Source organism: Mus caroli, chromosome 13 (assembly GCF_900094665.2).
Source record: "Mus caroli chromosome 13, CAROLI_EIJ_v1.1, whole genome shotgun sequence".
In the NCBI taxonomy this organism is placed as follows: domain Eukaryota; kingdom Metazoa; phylum Chordata; class Mammalia; order Rodentia; family Muridae; genus Mus; species Mus caroli.
In genome coordinates, this window is record NC_034582.1 from 40,143,011 (window position 1) to 40,165,226 (window position 22,216).

At 45.0% G+C, this 22,216-nt stretch overlaps 1 protein-coding gene across 2 annotated transcripts in view; it reads left to right on the plus strand.

The window, feature by feature from the left end:
• The window catches only part of Jarid2 (jumonji and AT-rich interaction domain containing 2), a 184,813-nt gene that overhangs the window by 151,315 nt on the left and 11,282 nt on the right, over positions 1-22,216 (plus strand). For both annotated transcript variants that reach the window (XM_021180733.2, XM_029468328.1), the window contains 4 exons: positions 8,897-9,132; positions 14,843-15,875; positions 18,723-19,225; positions 19,975-20,067. In XM_021180733.2, coding sequence (XP_021036392.1) covers positions 8,897-9,132; positions 14,843-15,875; positions 18,723-19,225; positions 19,975-20,067 — 1,865 coding nt within the window. The remainder of the gene's footprint in view (positions 1-8,896; positions 9,133-14,842; positions 15,876-18,722; positions 19,226-19,974; positions 20,068-22,216) is intronic.

Sequence of the window (22,216 nt, forward strand, 5' to 3'; positions counted from 1 at the left end):
ATTCTGAATGTTTTAGAGCTTGGAAATTATTCCTATTTTTTTGCTGTTTTCTTTGTTTTATCATTAATGAGTTTGTGATGAATTTGGCTTTTCCTCAGTATTGTTGGCTTGGCAAGCCCTTTGTGACCTTCTACAGAATAACTTGGCGGCAGTTCATTAGTTATTTCAGTCAAATGTCTTTTTTTTTCCTTCCTTTCATGGAACTTGGAAGGAATAGGAGAAATGATTGTTCCATTTTGTGTACATCTGTTTTGAAGATAGGTATTTCTCAGCCTTTTTCCTAGCTGGAATGTGATTGCTTTTGGATTCATACCAGGGGCAAGTGTGATGGCCAGAAGGCCATCATGTGGACCAGTCTCCTAAATGCGTGTGCTGTCTGTCATTCTCCCTCCGGAATGATGCAGTGCTGGAGGAGAAGCTTGGCCTGCCTGACACAATGCTGTTCTAGTTGCATCCCTGTCTAGCATGTGGCAGTCACGCCTTCTTCCTTGTTGAGACAATGGATTATAGGTGGGACTGTAAGTCTGGAGCTTATGTTGAAGGAGTAGCAGTTGTTCCCTAAAACCCCAACATATTTGTGGTACTGTTAAGAGATCACTTGTCATAGTAATTAAAGTACACATGAGTAGCCAAGACACTTCTTAAATTGTAGCCTTCGATGGCTCTTTGGTGAAGATTTACTTTCAAAGATGCCACCTATCCTGTTCTTGGGTTTTTGTTTGTTTGGATGTACCACTTTTGCCACTGTCATATAATTGGGGGCAAAAATCTGGACTCCTAGATTGGCTAAGAGAATTCTAAAAAGTTTATGTGTCTCAGATGCCTTGGCGTGTACTGAGAATTATCTGAGACTCAGCTGGCTTTGCTGGAGTTGCTGCCAGCCTAACCCTCTGATACCAGTTTTTTCCTTATTGTTGTAAAGTATGTGTTCTACATTCAGCATCTTGAAGAAGCACACATACTTGTTGTTTTGACAGCACAGGCGTGCAGGGAAAGCAGAGCCTCTTGCTCTGGTACTTTCTTGTAGCCATATGACATTGCCAGGTATTGTCTACTGAAGCCACAATTTTTCTGTTCCAAAACATCTTAGCACCTTATTCAGAAGAGGTCCAGTTGTACAAAGAAGGGTCAGCTTATGAGGTTTCTCCTGGGGTAGAGTGAAGATTCTGAACATGCTCTGTGAATGAGTTACATGACAACTTGGTGCTTCAACAAATAGAGCTGTCTGAGACTTGGTATGTTTTTATCAAGAGGAAGGTGGCTCTTATTCTGTTCTGTGCTTTCGTCTTAAGTTTGTCCTAAGACTCTATAAACAAAGCTCTTCAGAAGAACTGCATTGTTTACTGTATACCTGCTTTCACTATGCTTTATACACTTGATGGTTACTAAGCTGCACAGAACTGCATAATTTCAGCTGTTTTTCTGACTTGTTTTAAGGAGACTCTTCAGTTATTCAATCAAGCCTTTCTGATCCCAAAGGCATACAGAGTTTTTAAAAGTCACTTGTCAACTTGGATAAAAATTGTGTGGTGGATTCAAGGTGTTTATTTAAACAGCCTTGAAGTCAGTTCATTAAAGCCAGTTTTTCCTGTCTTTGATACACTTCTGTTATTGCATATGCCTTTACAGGTAGCATTGTAAGGCTGCATCACATGCCATTTAACACTCATCAGACTCAGTATCTGTTGGTCTTGCATTTACCAGGCAATGGCTGCTATGTTGATCTTAGCAGGGTCCACCGTGACGACAAACTACCTGTCCCATGGTCTGTCTGCCTTCTGTTTCTCTACCAGCTTCTCTAGTTCATCCAGGCAAGTTTCTGGGTGAGACCAAAGTACTTTAGTGTGTACACTGGGTCTAGAAATTGGCCTTGAGTCATGGATGGGATTGGTGGTCCAGGAGGCTGATAGTGCCCTTGTCCAGATACATCGGGAACAGGGAATTTGTTTGCCATTGTTGCTGCTGCTGACATTCTCCCCCAGCCTTGACTATACTGGTCTAACTAACTCAGCCCACACAAGTGGGATTGAGGGGTGCATGGTGTGCCTGTGCATGCACCCCAGGGCGTTGAGGGGACCTTATTTGTAGCCTGCTCTGAACTTCTGATTCTCCTGCCTTTACCTGCTAATAGCTTAGGATCATAGACAGCTGCTACATCTCCTGCCTAAGAAGAATTGCTTAGGTTTCTGCTTGTTTTGTTTTATTTAGCCAGACTGTGGATTAAACTCAGGGCCTTGTTCTAGTCAAGTGTTCTACCACTGAACACTCAATGTGTGTATATTTATTGAGTCCTCTACATTAAAATTTTTTTTTCTAGGTTTGTATTTTTCTGAAAATGTTAACTTTCCCTTGTCTTACATTATAACACATTTCAGTGTGTTGTGATTATTTATTCAGTTTCAAAGGTGAGCCAGAATTCTTATCATTACCTCGGTCATGTTTTCCCTTTCAGAACACATTATCTTTTGAATGAAGAGTTTTATAAAATCCCAACTGCAGAATCACTATTTGTCTACTCTTTGCAAGTTAATGCTCCACCCCCTTTTGTGAATAATGCATGAATCTTGCCCTGCTTTCTTGAGGGAAGTGCAAGAATCTTTTTGCACAGCTGTTCCTTTGCATGGTCCCTTTGGTATTTTGATGAAGGCAAATACTTAAAAATAGCAATAGTTGAGCCGCCTGTGGTGGCGCACACCTTTAATCCCAGCTCTTGGGAGGCACAGGCAGGCGGATTTCTGAGTTCGAGGCTAGCCTGGTCTACAAAGTGAGTTCCAGGACAGCCAGGGCGACAGAGAAACCCTGTTTCGAAAAACAAAACAAAACAAAAAGGCAAAAGCTGTCCAGGCTAGGGCTCCTCATGTTATCAAGAGGACCAGGAAACCATTTCTCAAAGACAAACCAGTCAGTTTGATTTATGGTGTTCTGTTTTTCTGACTATTATTACAAAGTTATTTAAGAACCATTAAAACTTAATATCATGAGTTACTTGTAACATTGTTAGCAAATATATTTAAATAGCTAATATATCTCTCTATATAACTCTAGTTATTTTACACCATTGCCCATAGTATATTCCAGTGGAAACTAGATGATGATGTTAGAGAATTTAAACTTTTTCATAGAGGAGGGAAATTCAGTTGACTTAAAAATTTCCACACATTAATTCGTGTATGTAGGCACTTGAGAAGATAAGGCAGTATTGCTGTAAGTTCCAGGCCAGTTAGAGCTGTATAACATGACCTCGTATGTTGTGGGAAGAAGCCTAATACAAACCAAACCACACACATTTCTCTCCTTTTAGTCACTGTCTTTCAAGTAAGGTGGCATCCCAGTCTGGTTTTGCAGCATTATAACTTGATCATAGTGCTTCAGTTTGGCTTGTTGATGGCTCTAATGTGAGCAAAGGAACTGTCTGACTGTTTTTAGCCTGGATGCTCAATTGAGTAACTTGTTTCTGGCCAAGGCAAACCAAGTTAGTGTACCCACATACTGCAGTAAAATCCTCCTGAAGTTTTGGCACTGGCTGACAGACTTCCCATTGTTTTCTGATAATAGAAGCTCAAAGTTGAATTGGCTCCCAGGAAGTGCAGCATTAGTAAAGTAACAAGCCAGCCAATTGCTGGAGCCAGTGCCTTGCTCAAGTCAGGTCACCTTGCAATAACATGAAGCTTACATTTAAGTGCCTGGCTTTGTATTAGAAACTTTGTGGATCTCTTTTACTTCCTATAGTACACTTGTTAATTTTGTCCCCCTACAGTGACTCCTCTTCTTCACCCCTCCCCTTAGAGGAATGGTATTTGTCAAGGATGATGTTCCTGTTAATTTGACTGTTTTATCTGTTCAGTCTGAAAGATCATTGTGTATATTCTTTCCCATTTACCTTCAGTTTTTCTTCAAGCAGGCCCAGTTTTCAGGAATAGCCCAGAAGGGTTTCTTCATCAGCCACATCAGCTTGCACATGAGACATGGAGTAGTTTCCAAATAGGAAGCAACACATATCAGAGACTGCTTTTTTACTGCATACCTAATAACTACTGGCCTCCTGCCATTTGTCCTGTGTAAATACTGAGGAGTAAATACTGAGATAGGATGAGAGTCCAGATTGTTGGGTTTGTCAGCATCTTTCCAGGGTAAAACATTCAAAAGAGGTCATCCTTGTTATATTTGATTCTTTCTCTGAAGAACACAAGACACTCTATATACTTGATGCAAAGCACTTGAGCATGCTTTAGAAAGCAGATGATGGGGGCAGCTGGTTTGTCCTTGAGGGAATCCAGCATAGACGTGTTGGTATGTCTGAGACCTTGTATGTGAGGGTTTTAGATACACCTTCCATAGGTTGCCTTAACCTGCTGAGAGCTCAGTGTTTGAACAGAGCTCATGGACAGCGCCATTTGTGTCGGACCCCTGGGAACTGTAAATGTGAATTTCCCATGGAAATATAGTTTTCCTCTTCACACATCCTTGCAGGAGAGGACGTAGCTAACAAAACTTCTTTTGCCCGTGTCTTTCACTCCTCACTCATTTGATGGAAATCTTTCCCTTTCAAGAATGAAGTGACCTTCAATGAGAATATCAGTCTTAAGATTTAAAGACTTTGTTTGTTGTGGTATGAAACCACTTGTCTATAGAGCATTTAACTTTCAGAGTAAGTGTATACAAATCAATATATCAGTCTCTGTTCATTAATGTAAAGTTATTTGTATCCCAGGACAATACAGTTTCCTAATATGGCTTGCTATGCTGGATGCTTAAAGAAACTAGTCCAATTATTTCTTTTAATTGGGGACACTGTGTAGAGACCTTCTATACATTGATGCCTTTCTGTCTCATGCTCCCAGAACGTGAAGTTTTCTTTTTTTACCCTCTCTTTCCCTTCTGTCCCTTTCTTGAAAATCTTACAAATTAAGACAAAAGATAATTACTTGGAAGGATAAAACTGGCAGGTTCCCACGACACTTAAAATTAATGAGCTGTCGAGTACAAAATATACCTTGTCCTTGGCCTTGTCGCCTTTTCCCAATCACTCTTTTCCCCATTTAACACATGGCCTGACTTTTTGGTTATGTTTGGTGTTGGGTGTATTGCTGCAATAAAATAGCAGGAGGGTTACAGCAAGATTCATTTGAAAAGCCTCTTTTGTTTGCAAATCAAAGTTTCATTCCTCTTTCCTAGGACATCTTATTAAAATACTTGTTAGCAGGCATAACCGTGTTAATGGCACTGACCTGCCCCTAACCCCACCTCTGCACAGCTTCAGTTCTGGTTCCAGGGATTTGCTTTCCAGCAGCTTTCTGGGATTAGTAGTTGAAAGACCTCCAAGTCTATTCCACTGAAATGACAGGACTGTGCCTTTCCCTTTCAGGCGTAGGAGTGGAGGACCCTCCTTTTCTAGGTCAGGAGGACTCTGCTGCCTGTCCACATCTTAGAACTGGGTTTTGACCATGATTCATTTACAAAGTAGTAGTGTGATACTTCTTGTATAGGCTTTAGGCCTCAGACAACAAAACCAGTTCCCTAACTTTCCTTAAATTGTCACATCAGTAAGAGATAAGCATATCTCCCCCCCAACACACACACACACACACACGCACACGCACACACACAGAGGCTTGGACAGGTGACAAGCTAGCCAGAAGCTGTGGTAGTGGCAAATCGGGTAGAATCTGGGAGAAATTGTGACTGTGTTGAGGTTTATTCAGACCCCATGAAAGGGGGTGGGGGGTGGGGAGCACGAGGCAGGCAAATGGTAAATGTGACAGATTTAATGAACTCGAATGGTCATAGTCTGTGTGACAGATCTTGCTCAGGCCAATTGCTGCTTCAGCATGGTGATAAAGATTCCTGAGGACCCATCTGCAGGATCATGTTATCCTCAGTCTACAAATGAGAAATCCAAGAACCAAATCACATGCCCAGTAATAAATATCAGAGCCAGGACTTAGACTACTACTATGAAAAGGATAAACCAGGTAGTGGTGGCGCACGCCTTTAATCTCAACACTAGGGAGGCAGAGTCAGGAGGATTTCTGAGTTCAAGACTAGCCTGGGTTAAAGAGTGAGTTCCAGGACAGCCAGGGCTACACAGAGAAATCCTGTCTTGAAAAACCAAAATAAAAGAACCAGGAGTATTCACCGTGAATGGTCTATCTTAGTGGAAGTAAACAAGACAGCAAAGTTGAGGGTGTTAGGAGTCATGTTCTTTGCTTTAGGAAATAAGTGAACAGTAGAATGTGCCATCTTGACCATTGGTCCCCTTGAAGTGTGACTCCTTACAGATGATACTTTCATTTGTCTCAGGATAACACAAGCTGCAGATGTGGGGTGCGATTGACGGCCTCTGACAGTGGCTCCTTCCTTACACCTAGAGCAAACGCGGCGTTGTTACTGCTTCATTTCCCCTGCATCTTGTCTAACAGAGGAACAATAAGACACCTTTGTTTCCATGTCTAGATCTGTTTTGAATATATAATTGCTGGTCCTGGAAAGACCTTTGGGGTTGCTGCTCACAGTTAATCCAGATGTGAGAGATGTGAATCTCTGTCTTATGCCGTGCAAAAGTATTAAATTATGAGAAAAGGCTTAGAAGCAAAATTAGATTACTTCAGTTTTGAAAACATTGTGTGCCATGGAATGTCAGAACATGACTTGAGTTCATAATGCTGAACTCTGTACCCACAGAAAGCAGACCCAAAATGAATTGACAATCAGTAAAAATGTTGGATACTGAGCATAAATCTGTGGATCATAATGCATCAACTGGTAATTGATTTCTCTGACAGTGAAATAAGCCAATTCATGCCAGATTAGATTATATTAAATACAGGTAATCTCAGGCAGGCGAGTTCACTGGCCCCAAAGAAGGAGGCCAGGGAAGTAAGTCTCCATGGCAAGGGAGAGGAGGGGGTGTGGGAGGAAACCAAAATGAGCAGCCCAGCCTTGCAGAATGTGCTAGCCAGGGACTCAGGGATGCTAGGAGAACCTGGGGGCCAGGTCTGCTTTGATGTGTAAAATAGGCACCCCAGTCTTCTCCAGGGGCCTGAGCCAAATAGGAACTATAAACATAATTTTTATTAACACTTTTTATAGTGTGTGATGAGGGAAAGAGAAAATTGGCCTTTGCAATCCCCAGCATTTGGGGGTGGGAGCGCTTCTTGAACATGAGGGCAGAGACTTGACACTTCCAAAGCAAAGTTAGCATCAGAAACTACAGACTTAGTGCGCTGCTGCACTTGGCAACTCAGCCTGTATCTGAGTTTGAGGGAACCTCGAGTCTACTTATCCCGTTCCAGGGACAAATGGCAGAAATGTTTGCAGCTTAGAAGGTGTAAGTCAGCTAAAGGGTTCCTTCCTGTCAGAGAGCAGCCTGATAAGGCTTGGCACTCTAGCTATCTGTGTGAAGAAAGGAGTTCTGGGTGTGCAGAGAGGTTTTAGCTGTGTGAAGGGTTCGAAAAGGAAAGAAGTTTGACTTCTGTTTCATCTTCTTGCTGTGTGTGACCCTCTTAAAATGACCTCTATAGTTACAGCACAAAAGGCAGCTCTACTTGGGGGCTTGTACCTTTCCATCTCACCCAGCATTCTGGAGGCAGAAGCAGGCATGCCTTTGTGAATTAAAGGCCAGCCTGGTCTGCACAGTGAGACCCAGGCCATCCTGATTGAGGCCCTGCCTTAAAACAACGGGGAAAAACAAAACAAAACAAAACAGTCCTACCAGTGCATTGGTGGGGACAAAGCAAGACACCCTCAAGATCCCAGGGGCTAGCTGATGTCACTTAGCTTTTGGGTTGCAGGAAGCAGATTGATGATTCTGAAGATGTCACCCGATGGTTCAGTTGAAAGGATATTAGGTTACGTAGTTATGAGTAAATAATGACTAGAAACTTAATCAGGAAATTTTAAGCAGGATGACCAATCTTAGGAATCTTTAATATCAGTGTAGTTTATTTAGGGAGATGGTTGCTGGTTCTGAATTTAGTAATGGATGGATAGGCATGGCTTACAGCTCCACCTCCTTAAGAGCAACTGCATGCCTTAACTAGCCAGTTGCGAAGCAGCTCTGTAGTCTCCAAGTGTGCCTTCACATTTCTCTAAGGGCTTCTTGTGATATTCCGGTGGTTTTGGTCTTAGAATGTGACTACATTCAGATAGTCCCGGACATTAACCTTTATTGATACTATAAAGCAAGTTGTATTCACTAGCAAATGCACTTTCAGTATTGAATTTGCTTCTTTTTCTGGGCTAGTGGCTCACTATCCTGTCTTGTCTGGTGATGCTAGGAGTGAGAGTGAGCCCAGCAACCCATCAGCCTCCTGGCACTGAGAGATACTGATGCCAACCAAGCTCTGCAGTATTAGATGCTGAGGCCAGTTCAGTTTCTTCCTGACAGTACTTATTCTGGTTACATGGGCTTTTCCATGACACAGTCCCCTTGTAAGCTGAGGAAACACCGTGTTACTTTTTCTGGTTCAGTTTTTGTCTTTTAGTATACTGTTGATAATCTTGGAAGGAAATTATCTTTAAATTTTTTTTTTTTGAGAGAATCTCATTCTAGGTCAGGATGGCCTAGAACTGCCTGCATAGCCCAAACTGGTCTTGACTTTCAGGTTAGGGTTGTCTTGCTTCCTGAGTGAGTTTTAGGCTTGAGCCACTATGTATCCGTTGCCTACAGTAGGCAGTTTTTGAATGGATTTAAAAAAAAAAAAACAGATACAGGAAATACAGAGTTCCTAGGATATATTTGAAGTGTTTTCAATCGGGTTCATCATCACATTTCATGTCCTGTGCGTGCATCTTGGTGCTGTCCATTTATCTCCCTGGAGAATGGTTGAGTAGTTACATGGTATGGTTCCTCTGTTCAAGGTAGTGACTTCCTTCTCCCCTTCTCTTCCTTTTCTAGTTTTCAATGGCTCCAGTAGGTCAACACGGGAGAAAGAGCCTGCTCAAAAACACAGAAGCAAAGAGGCCACTCCCGGGAAGGAGAAGCACAGCGAGCACAGGGCAGACAGCCGGAGGGAACAGGCTTCAGTGGCTCAGCCCACGGCCGCCTCCGCTGCGGCTTCCTCTGCCAAGGGACTTGCTGCCAACCACCAACCTCCCCCTTCGCATCGGTCTGCTCAGGACTTACGGAAACAGGTAACCCTCAGTGAGGGGCTTTCTAGTATCCCAGAGAATGCCCAGTTTATTAATCAAGGTGAATTCAGGCTGACCGAGCTGGGCATGATTGGGCAGAGATCACATGTCTCTACACTGGGGTGTGTCTCTTACCCTGGGAAGATCCAGGTCTGGTCTCCCTTTCTTTCCTGGATGGCTTGAGCTTACACAGGATTCACATCCCGAATGCTGCTCCCCCTCCAATCCTTGCTCCTCTTCCCTTCTGAGAGGGTGGCTACCATCCCCCAGGTATCGCCCCTTCCTAGCACATCAAGTCTGTGCTGCATTAGGCACATATTTCCCACTGAGGGCAGCCAAGGATGCTGAGCTGAATACTAAGTAGCTTAGTTTTGTGAATGCCATAAAATGGAGACTAAAGATAGACTAGTTTCGAGTGAAGCAGGCATATAAAATATTATTCCCTTGTCTTTGTGTAAAATTATATACTAATACACAACACAGGTCACCCTTTTATAATTTTATTTTTATTTTATGTGAATTTGTGTTTTGCCTGCATGTATACGTGTTAGGGTATCGGATACCTGGAAGTAGATCCTGGGAATTGAACCTGGGTCCTCTTGAAGAATGTCAGTGCTCTTAACCACTGAGCCATCTCTTCCGCTCCTAACACAGGCCACCTTAAGACTAGAAATTAGATTTGTGTTTCAAATTAGTTGTATCTCCAGATTATTTACTGCTTGTTCCAGTGATTCATGAGAGTGTCTCATAATCAAGGATACATGGTTTATTTTACATTTACCTAGGAACATTGCTGCTCCTCTCCATTAATCGTGTCTCTTCTTCAGCACTCCATATCTCAGTAGTAATGAGTGTCAGTATGGGAAGTAGCTTGGGGGTGTACAGCAAGTACCTTTTGGCCTGGGTTGTCTTTGCCCACTGTTCCTAGTATGTAACTGGTGGTTACATACTAGCTGATCTATACCAGAGTTTAGGGTATTGGAGGGAGGCAGTGGTCTATTGCTGTTACAAGAGATTCCATGACCAAGGCAACTCTTAAGATAAAAGCATCTAATTTGGGTGCTTCTAGCCATAGAGGATTAATTCCTCTTCATCATTACAGGGATCATGGTTGCAGACAGCCACAAGGCACTGATGAAGCACAGCCTGTTTCTCAGGCAGTAGGCAGAGAGAATGGCACTGGGACTGGCATTGGCTTTTAATATTCAAAGTCTTGCCCCATTCACACACCTAGTCCAACAGAGCTACCTCTTAAACCTTCCCAACAGTCTACCAACTCGGGATCAAATAAATATTCAAATAGATGAGCCTATAGGGCCATTTTCACCACAGAAGCCACAATGGAGTGAGCTCCTAGCACCTGTGTGCTGCCAGGCTTGGCTGCTTTTCTTGGTTTGAATCCTGCAGATACTGAAAGAATCTTTCTTACAAGTCAGTCAGAGCTGATATAACTTCGACCTTCACATTTGAATTTTGCTATGACCCTGATCTCCCTGAGTCTTTGAGACTTCACCTTCTTAGCTCTATTGTCGAATATGAGGTTATGCCACAGGGACATTGTGAGAAATGAAAGAATAAATGGGTGACCATCAGATAGTGGTCTGGAAATAAGATTACTACAGCAAACTGTAGCTTCCTTTATAATTCCTTGATATACACGATGGTATTCAAGTGTCTGAAGGATACTCTGACCTTTACTGTTAGACTTGATTGTAGGAAATGTTTGGGTGTAGGCTATGATTTGAAAGGGTGCTGCTGAGCAGTACAAAACTCCGTCCTGCTTGTTCTCCTGCTCTGGGGTAGACACTTTTCCCACAGGAAAAGAACTCTCCTTGTACTAAGGAATGGTAGACAACGGTAGTTAGTGCTCTTCAAGGCCCTGGATCCTGAGGCTGAGAAACACTTGCTTGTTTCTCTTTGTATGCCAGCACTCCATCTAATCTCATCTCAAGCCTCAAGAAGTGGCAGAGAATCTGTTGGTATTCTGTAATGAGGCTTTCATTTAAACACTGAAATAGATGCCAGTGGAATCATGCAAACAATTGGGGTTATCAGAAGAGAGGGATCATTTTCTTTTGTTTTGAGATATGGTCTCACTGTATAGCTAAAGCTAAGCTGGGACATGTGACAATCCTCCTGAGTGCTAGCATCGCCTGACTCCTCAGAAAGCATTGTGAAATCCTGGTTTGCCAGGAGAGTCAGTACTTCATGGTTGTATGTGGTCGGTAGTCAGGGCTATGAGTTATTGGGTCACACCTAATATGTCTTATTCTTGATGGCAAGGTATCAAGAACACTGAGAAGGAAGTTGGTATGTCTTCATGACCAGCCTCCAGGTGCTCTTGGCAAGATAGCTGACATGCAGGGTCACAAGAGTCTTCCTGTGGAAGTGTATAGAAGTGAAATGACCAGGTCTTCTGACAGGCCAAAGGATTCAGAATGTACATTCTAGAAAATGAAATTGGGAAGAAAGAAGTTTTACCAAATGAAATCCAAGTGTCTTAGGTAGGGCTTCTATTGCTGGTACTAGACACCACGACCACTGCCGCTCTTATAAGGAAAGGCATTAAAATCAGGGCTGGCTTATATTTTAGAGGTTTAGTCTTCATGGTGGCAAGCATGCTGTCATGCTGTCAGGTAGATATGGTGCTGCTGGATAGGCAGGCTGAGTGAGCCAGCTTCTGGGTGAGCCTAGCTTGAGCTTCTGAAACCTCAAAGCATAATCCGCTTCCACCAGCAAAGCCACACCAGTAATGCTGCTCCCTGTGAGCCTGCGAGGCTCATTCCACTCAGCCACCAAATTCTCTGTGCAGAGTGGTGGTTTAAAGAGGTGTGGCCTACTTCTCCAGAGGCGTTATACACCATGTTGCCTGTCTTGTAAGAACCCAGGCTCTCCTTCCCTTTGACCTGCTACCTGTCTGAAGTCATTGCAGAGCATCCTTCTTCAATCACCCTAGCACATCTATCTATCTGTACTCTTTGTCAAGCACCCAAGTCCTTTCTGTTCACCAGAGTTTAATAGAGCACTAAAAATTGGGATTTCTGTCATTAAAAAGCTAGTTAGTCAAGGAAGAATCCTTGGAGTCCTTGGGTTTCATTTCCTTCCCTTTTTCTTTCTTTTTTTAAAGAATTTTTCTGTGTTCCTAGAATCCCTACCAGAGCAGAGACTTAGAAAGCTCTCTGCTGAAGATTTTGTTTTCAATGTTGTGCACCCAAGTAGGGTCCCTCTACGAGGAGGGTCCCTCTACAACATGCCTGTGTGCTTCTCTAGTAAATTAAGGCTCATTCTTTTGCATGTGCACTACCTTAGGTTGTACAGCTATGACTCAAGGTCTTCCTTGCCGTGTGCTATTTAGATGACTGAGGTAGTCTGTTCTCAGTCAAGAGTCAAGTGCCATAGTGCTCTGAGGCCGGTAGAACATCATTAGTGCTATCGTCTTCATTCCCATGAGCTTTGTTGGTACTGGTTAAATGTTGGCTGCCAAGAAATGAGTAAATGCTGGAAAGGCGGTGTCATTGTGTGTAGTTGGTTGGTTCCACATCTTAGGGGACCATTTCAAGTTGTCATATTTTCTGTAAAATCTTTAGCAAGCTTGTGGAATGGCCTGGTTGCTGGTTTAGCTTGCTGCTGTATTGAACTGAGTGCCTCATACCTACATTAGAAAGCACTTACCAGCGGCACCATCTTCTAGCCTTGGGTATTTACATCTAATTCATTGGTGTTACAGTGCCTCCCCCTCTTCTAAACTTAAAGTCATTTTCCCACTTTATTGCAGATCCCCTCTGTCATGTCAGGTATACCTACTAATAAGTGGCTAGTGGGCTGCTGTGTGCAATGTGCTGGCACTGCGGCACATAGCATTTGTCTCAGCAGTCATGAAGCAGATGCAGGTGGATCTCAGAACTTGAGACTAGCCTGGTCTACAGAGTGATTTCTAGGCAAGCCATGGCTATGCAGCGAGGCCCAAATGCCTCCCTAGAGGTATGTACTGTCTCCAAAAGTTGGAGGAGCTCCAAGACCAAGTATGGCTGTTGACTCTTAATCTATGTCACACCAAGCATTTATGTTTTTTACTGGACCATAGTAGATACTTTGTTGGCATTTATAGAAAACTGGCTTCTGTGTGGTTCTCCCATGTGTTGGTGTGGAATGGACTGTGAAACTTCATGTTGACCTTGTTCAGCAGTTTTTCAAAGTGTGGTCCATAGACAGCAACAAAGCATCTCAAAAGACCTGATTGGAATTCCAAAATCTCCAGCCTTGTTACATCTGGAGAGGGCTTTGTAGACTTGAGGTGTTGGGCGGTGGCCTATTTGGACAGCTGTGAACTTTTAATTTCCATTGTTGGTTTGGATGTCAGCCAATTTGAACTATTTCCTTCATTCTACTGGAAGTTCCCAATCAGCCTGGGCTTACCACCCAGGACTCTTTTTGTTTTGTTTTGTTTTTGTTTTTTTGGTGTTTGTTTGTTTTTTCGAGACAGGGTTTCTCTGTATAGCCCTGGCTGTCCTGGAACTCACTTTGTAGACCAGGCTGGCCTCGAACTCAGAAATCCGCCTGCCTCTGCTGGGATTAAAGGCGTGCACCACCACGCCCATCACCACCCAGGACTCTTGTGGCAAGGGCAGGTGGATCTTGATTCAGCCTCAAGATGACATCTTGTAACTACCATTAGTAGCCTCAGCAAGACTGTTTCCCATCCACAAGCCAGGCCCCTGACTCAGCAGTCTTTTTCGAAGAGGTCTCTGGTTTCTATAATTATGTGAGTTTTATGGGCTCTTTTGGAGATGGCGTTGGCCCCCTTAAAAGCCTGTTGTTTCTTCTTGATTTTTAAATTCATGTTATAGATGACACCCATGAGACTAAATGTAACACCAAACTCACAGCTATGGTGATTGATGTAAAATCACCTACCCTTAACAGATGAGTCTAACACCTCTTTGTTCTTTTGGGAAATCATTTGGCCTCTGGGGGTACCAGAACCACATTGTTCCATTCTTTGTGAATGAGGCAACTGTTTGTTTCACAGACTTTTTCCTTTGGTTTTCTAGCTGTCAGATGGATGGCCAGTACAGGACAGCTGCCTCTATTTACCCAGTTTAACAGAAACCCAAATGAGGGCTTGCAAGGGGCAAGAAAATAGGAACCATTTGTGCAGAAGGGGGTTAGGCGTTTTTGTAGCGTCACAAAAGAAGTTAGTGTTGCGGGGTTCTTGTTTTTTGTTTTTGTTTTTGCTGTTTTAGTAGCATTATTGGGTTTCATGTTCTGTGGGTCGGCCAGACTGTTAATATGGAGCACACAAAGGATAGCAAACAGCTGCTTTTGGAATAAGAAAAAATATATTTCAAAAAATTATTGCACACTTTTCTTAAATGAACAGCATCTTGCTGTTGCAGGTTCCTGGGTAACTGATGGGTCAGTAGAGGGTCTTTATTCTGGACCCTAAGCTTCCTGAAAGAGCCATCTAGAGAGATGTTAGGATGCAGACTCATCTGGGCTGAGCGCTAGGCAGGACTACACAGTGGGCTGCACAATGCTGTGTGTGGTATGAAGCTCGTCATTCAGCTAGCACAGATTAATTCTTAATGGGCTTTCCGCTGTTTAGCTGATGTCCTCATGTCTCTTCTGAGCCTGCAACTGTAGAAGTCCTTTCTCACTGGATTTGCCTGGGTACTAATTCTTTCTCTCTCCCCTGCTTCTGTTGCCTCCATAGGTGTCTAAGGTAAATGGAGTCACTCGAATGTCATCTCTGGGTGCAGGTACAAACAGTGCCAAAAAGATCCGAGAAGTCAGACCTTCACCATCCAAAACTGTGAAGTACACTGCCACAGTGACCAAGGGGACTGTCACATACACCAAAGCCAAGAGAGAACTGGTCAAGGAAACCAAACCCAACCACCACAAACCCAGTTCAGCTGTCAACCACACAATCTCAGGGAAAACTGAAAGTAGCAATGCAAAAACCCGCAAACAGGTGCTATCCCTTGGGGGGGCGTCCAAGTCCACCGGGCCTGCTGCCAGTGGCCTCAAGGCCAGCAGCAGGTTGAACCCAAAGTCATGCACTAAGGAGGTGGGGGGGCGGCAGCTGAGGGAGGGGCTGCGGAATTCCAAAAGGAGACTGGAAGAGGCACAGCAAGTGGACAAGCCGCAGTCACCCCCCAAGAAGATGAAGGGGGTGGCAGGCAATGCTGAAGCCCCTGGCAAAAAGGCCTCAGCGGCTTCAGGAGAGAAGTCTCTGCTGAATGGACACGTGAAGAAGGAAGTGCCCGAGCGAAGTTTGGAAAGGAATCGGCCAAAGCGGGCCACGGCTGGCAAGAATATGCTGGGCAAACAAGCACATGGCAAGACAGAGGGCACCCCCTGTGAAAATCGTTCTACCTCGCAACCCGAGTCCTCGCACAAGCCGCATGACCCACAGGGCAAGCCAGAGAAGGGGAGCGGCAAGTCTGGGTGGGCAGCGATGGACGAGATCCCTGTCCTCAGGCCCTCCGCCAAGGAGTTCCACGACCCGCTCATCTACATCGAGTCAGTACGTGCTCAGGTGGAGAAGTACGGGATGTGTCGCGTGATCCCCCCTCCAGACTGGCGGCCAGAGTGCAAGCTCAACGACGAGATGCGCTTTGTCACGCAGATCCAGCACATCCATAAGCTGGGCCGGCGCTGGGGCCCCAACGTGCAGCGGCTAGCCTGCATAAAGAAGCACCTCAGATCTCAGGGCATCACCATGGATGAGCTCCCCCTCATAGGTGAGTTAATTCGGGGATTGTGTGGGCGGGTTCAGCTGGGCCCTCATCTCTAACCCGAGAATAGGTGCACTTCTCAACTCATTTCCCTGCTATTGTAGAACCGTTCTCTCTGTCGTAATAAGTTTGGGACTTGCTCTTGGTGCTAGAGCCCCTGAGCTGCTGCATGGTTTTTTATTGCTCTAGAGTTGCTGTGGTTGGGCAGTGTCCAGGGAAGGGCTGAGGTCAGGTTACTACAATGTGCCATGGCTTCAAAACCACAAATTAGGGGTTTCTAATTCTGCATGCTGGCAGGAGTGGTTTCTGCTAAAGAGTGTCTCTGTGCCTTGTAGTAGACCACCTGCACTTTGGTCCTCATAGAGCCTTTCCTCTGTATGTCTGGATATCTCCTTATAAGGACATCAGTCAGGCTGTGGTAGGCCTGCTTGGGTGACCTTATTTTAACTTAGTGTCTACTTTACAGACTCTTCCTCACAATACCATTCCATCCTGGGGTTTTAGGGTTTTGTACTTGTTAATGTCAGCTTGGGTGGTCTTATATTTCACCTTACATGGCTTATTCCCTTTTCTTTTCTTTTTTCTTTTTCTTTTTTTTTAAAGTTTCTCTCTCAAGATTTATTTATTATTATATCCAAAGTACACTGTAGCTGTATTCAGACACACTAGGAGAGGGCATCAGATCTCATTATGGATGGTTGTGAGCCATCATGTGGTTGCTGGGATTTGAACTCAGGACCTTCAGAAGAGCAGTTAGTGCTCTTAACCACTAAGCCATCTCTCCAGCCCCTTATTCCTTTTTTGTTTTTAGTTTGTCCTAGCATTCCAGGACAGACATTTTTAGTGAAGGCCAACTGGCTTTTACATTGAGGCCAGTCCTTCAAGGTGGCCAGCAGCTCCCCTCCCTGTGGGTGTCAGCCCTTATGAATCAGTACAGTGTCTGTGGTTGGGATGTATGGAGTAGCTCAGCAGTCAACCCAGGGACACAAGTGACTTTAATAGGTGGAGAGGTTATAACTCCTCTCCCAGGAGGCTGCCATTAACCATGCCTGATGGGGGGTGGGGTCTGTTGAAACTTGTTGGTTTGTCATCTCCTGCCTGTGTCAGCATGGGAGGAGCAGGCTTTGGATAGAGGCCCATGGACAGGATCAGGAAGCCACACCCATTTAACCCCACTGCTAGCCCTCCTGTAACCCAGAGGCAAGTGAGTAAGTCCTGCCTTAGAGAGCTCTGTGGTGCCACTCTTCTCTCCCTTCCAGTGCATAGTGCTTTTGTGTTGGGGAACAAGTGAGATGGCAGGTACAGTTGCCACGGTAATCCAGAGACTTGTCCCATAGTTCATTGTTTTCCCCTATAAGCCACGAGTCAGTTCATCATTTGCCATTACCCATAGGATAAAAGTAGTGTGAGCTACTTGGCCATGCAGGCTTCAGACCTAGGGCTTCCACTGGGTAGGACTCTGACTCCTGGGGAGCCTCTCTCCCAGAAGGCACTTAGTAAGTGAAGCCTTGATGGGTGGTACAGCCATGGAATGAGTGTTGACTGTGTGTGTTCTTAGAGTTCTAAGGAACTTTGCAAGCACTGCATGTCACTTAGGACTGCATACATAGTTAATACTTTTTAGAAGTATTGATTTTGGAAGCACTGAAAAAGATACACTATGGCGGGTGTGTTCTGGGCCATGTTGGCTTGCAAGGAGCATTTTATCTCATGGAGGAAGACTTTGAAGATTCATGACAGAAATCTACCTTTATTTGCCAGTGTGATTGTAGGACCACAAAGCTGCTTTTGACTGCCTGTGCTGGGTCTGAGGTCCGTTTCCTCCCTCCCTCACTATGCTCCCAGCCAAGTCAGTTCTGGTATTTTGTAGAGCAATAAGTGGGATCTATGCTGCTGTCTCTATCTTACTGACAGGATAGTCTAGGGACTTAATCTGTAGCCAGCTGGACAAAATAGGTGGTATAAGTCATGCAGTGCCCAGCCTGCTCCTGAACTGTGTCAACTAGTGCCATATTCCTTTATTAATTTAATTAATAATTTAATTTTATTGTCAATTTAGCCCTACTTTTGAAGAGTGAAGAAATCCTTGTTTTGTTGTTGTTTGTTTTGCTTGGTTTTTGGTTTCACTGTGTTGTTGGTAGCTATTGCTCTTTTCAGTGATGTGGCTTCTCCATTTTCCATCCTGTATTTAAATACATCTGAGATGGATTTGTTTCTTTGGCTATAGTTTGGTTTGTTTGTCTGGCACAGGTTAGGCAAGTGTTGTACCACTGACCCACACAGCCCAGCCCATATTTGAGTCATGATAAACATTTAGACTCATCTTTTCGGAGATAAGTACCCTCTTGTCTTTTTTTTTTTTTTTTTTTGGATGAGACAAAAAAGCCCTTATAAGTGAAAGCTAGGCTATTTGGAAGAGACTTGGCTTTGATCACATGTGTATGACCTTTCACAATATTGATGATGCAGTAAGCTATGGGGGAGCCCTGGCCATGCTCTGCTGTAGTCACCTGTACCTCTCTGTGTAGTAGAGTCTTGGTCTATGCTGAGCACAGCTTTGGTACCATTTCAGCGATCCTCTCCTTCTGTGCATGGTACCTCTTTCCTTCTGATCAGTTCCTCAGATACTATTTCTGGTCACCTTCCTAAGATGATGATACCTTAGATTGCTTGTCTCCTGTACTTAGCCATGACTCTAAGCAGTGCTCAAAACTGTTTGTACATACAAGCTGGCTGCTGGCTGCTTTAGAGCAGCAGTTTTGTAGTAAGGCTTTCAGGACTAATAGGACATAGGAAAACAACTCCCAAGTTTTGTGATATCCTTGTTAACCATTTCACCCCATTGCTGCCCAGGAGGCTGTGAGCTCGACCTGGCCTGCTTTTTCCGGCTGATTAATGAGATGGGCGGCATGCAGCAAGTGACTGACCTCAAAAAATGGAACAAACTAGCAGACATGCTGCGCATTCCCAAAACTGCCCAGGACCGGCTGGCCAAGCTGCAGGAGGCCTACTGCCAGTACCTGCTTTCCTATGACTCCCTGTCCCCCGAGGAGCACCGACGGCTGGAGAAGGAGGTGCTGATGGAGAAGGAGATCCTGGAAAAGCGCAAAGGGCCATTAGAGGGGCACACGGAGAGCGACCACCACAAGTTCCACTCCCTGCCCCGCTTTGAGCCCAAGAATGGGCTCGTCCACGGTGTCACACCCAGGAATGGCTTCCGTAGCAAGCTCAAGGAGGTGGGCCGGGCCCCACTCAAGACGGGCCGGCGGCGGCTGTTCGCTCAGGAAAAAGAAGTGGTCAAAGAGGAGGAAGAAGACAAAGGTGTCCTCAATGACTTCCACAAGTGCATCTATAAGGTGAGTGGGCTGTGCAGTAGGGTGTGCCCTGCCCTGCTGGAGTCAGAGGAAGCTGACTTGTTCTGTGGGGTGAACGCTAGGACACTATCTCAGACTGTTTGGAGCTGCTGTGACCGAATATCACAGAGGAGACTTTCTGTGTTGTTTCTAGAGGTTGGGCTTTCTCATTTATAGCATTAGGTAAGTGTTTGGTAACACAGAACTGTCATGAAATGCCGTGCTCTCCATGCCTGTTGGTAGTTATTTAAAGCCAATACTATGGTAGTATATTAAACCCAAGGAAATATTTCTTGTTTTTATAAACCTGATATGTTAAATAAAGATTTAGTTGGAAAAAGCTGACATGGTTGGCCCAGGTGCCCACAACTTGTCTGTGCCCTGTGGCACTGTGGGTGGCTGCATCACCCCTGTCTATTGCATCTGTAGTAGTTAGTGTTACATTAGATCCTTCTTGTACTTAGGGAGCTTAGAAAGGGTTCAAGTTGCAGGAAAGTAACTTTGTCAACCTCATCCAGAGCCTTGCCTTGCTGGAGAGCAAACCCACCTCTGTCTTCATACTCACCTCTTGGTGTTGCTTTCTAGAGCACAGTGTATTGGTATAACAAACTTAGGTGGGTGTTGTCACCTATTGAGCACACAGTGTGTCTTTGTCACTATGGGGAAGCCACTGGACAGAGACCTGTGACAGAAATTTATGTCCTAACATAAACTCGGTCTTAAGCCGAACTCTTCTGTTTTCTTTGTTTCAGGGAAGATCTGTTTCTCTAACAACTTTTTATCGAACAGCAAGAAACATCATGAACATGTGCTTCAGCAAGGAGCCCGCACCAGCAGAGATCGAGGTAAGTTAGCCATCTCCATATAAAGTCCTGTGACAGTAGGAAGGGTCTTTGTGCAGCATGATAGGACACAAAGGCAGAGGTTGTCCCATACTTCTGTGCTTGGGCAGCCAGGCATTTTACTCCGGGAATTCCCTAGTTTGCTGGAAGGGCCTGGGGGGCGTGCCTGGGCTCCAGCGCTGGTCCAGCTGGCAGTTTTCACTCTCAGGGAACTGCCTCTCCCCCATCCTCTCTGTGTGTTCTGGAGGAGAATGTCTGGAATCCCCTCAAGTCGTGGTGTGCTTTTCTCCTTTCCTGTTCTTCATGTAATGGGATTGGCAGGTGGCCATGTTTGTGCTTCTGCCAGCTCTCTTCTTGGAGTTAGTGCAGTGTTGGAAGACAGTGTGCTCTTGTGTGCCCGGGCCAATTAGCAGCTGTTCCGTGTGAGGTGCTGCAGAATAGAGCTGGTCCTGTTTGTGTATATTCCCTGGCCAGTGCCCAGTAGAGTCCTTCAGACCCTACAGCTGCTGACATAGGAATCTAGCAGTGGTTGGTTTGTGAAGGGAGAGAAGCCAGTTCTGATTCCTGGCTCCACACAGAGCTAGGAAGAGCAGAGTGTTGGGAGGTGTAGCTTCTCCTTCTGGGTGACAGGTTCCCAGCCAGCTCTTTAGTTGACTCTGATGTAGAACTTGGATAGCTCTGTTGCTGCTCATGCTCTGCCTGGCTCTGTAGCCCGGAGCTTGACATCCACTGCCAACCCCAGGGTCAGCTTTGTCCAGGACTGGTCTGACACCCATGTGGCCGTTTCGGTTGCTGCTGCTGCTTCTTTTTTTTTTTTTTTTTTTTTTTTCGAGACAGGGTTTCTCTGCAGCCCTGGCTGTCCTGGAACTCACTCTGTAGACCAGGCTGGCCTCGAACTCAGAAATTTGCCTGCCTCTGCCTCCCAAGTGCTGGGATTAAAGGCGTGCGCCACCACACCCGGCCTATGGTTGCTTATTGACACCTCATTGACACTATGGCAGACAGGCCAGATTGATAGGGTTCAGCCTGTGTCGCTCCTCCTGTGTTGAGCTCATGATTACTGCTGGCCACAGCTCACTTTACAGGCTTCTATTTAGGATTTTTTTTTTTTTTCCGTAGAAAGACTAGATTTTGGTGTAAACTGTAATCTGAATAAAGGAAATTGCAGGTTTGCTGAAATTCATATTTCAGTTTGTGTCAGCTACTGTGGACTGAGTCCTTGTGCCTGCAGGTTTCAGCTCTGACCCATCAGTCTGAGTCACAGGGTGCTCTTCCTGAGTAAAGGGTCCATTCAGGAATGGTACTGAGTGGTACATGGCATCCCTTTATGGTTTGTGGCCATTTGGCCCTTCAGAAAGGCCTCTGGGATTTGGGTTGCAGTCTCATCCTGGATGCTCATTGATTGAGTTTTTCACACTAAGGTTTGGTGGGAGGAGAATGAATCGAAAGTGCAGCTGAGGTGGAGGCAGGGCCATCTTAAAGGAAAACGACACCATTGCTTCACTCTTGATTGCAGTGCCTTCTCAAACTACCCCTTTCCTAATCTAATTAGCTCAGTTTGTAGCCAGCTGTCTGTCTCTTCTCTTTTCTCTCCTCTCTCCTCCCTCTCTCTCTCTCTCTGTGTGTGTGTGTGTATGTGTGGGGGGTACATTTTGAGGTCAGTTTTGGAGTAAGTTCTTTCCTTCCACGGAAAGTTTCTTTTCCAGGGGTGAAAGTAAGTTTAGCAGGCTCATTGGCCCCACACACCTTATTTCCAGTTCCCAAAGGAGGTTGCTGACTTGCAGCAGAGCGCTGATTGCTTTGGAGAGGATGGCAAGGAGCAGTTGTGCTATGTGCTGTATACCAGTGCGTTAGTTTCCGAGTGTCAGTATGGAAGTCTTTCTCCCCTTATTCTCACTGCTGTTTGTTTGAATTTCTTTCCTAACATAGCATCTCTCCAGTTTTAACTGTTAATGTTTGTTGATGCTTATGTGTGGGTTTGCGCTTGCCCACAGCACATGCGAAGGTTTCACCTTCCTCCTTGTTTGAGGCAAGGTCTGCATTCACTGCTGCCCATGCAAGGTTAGGTGGTTTGAGAGCATCTGGGATTCTCCCATGCCTACTTGCACTATTGCCCTAGATGTTCTGGGATCGCAGATGGACTCTGTCATCC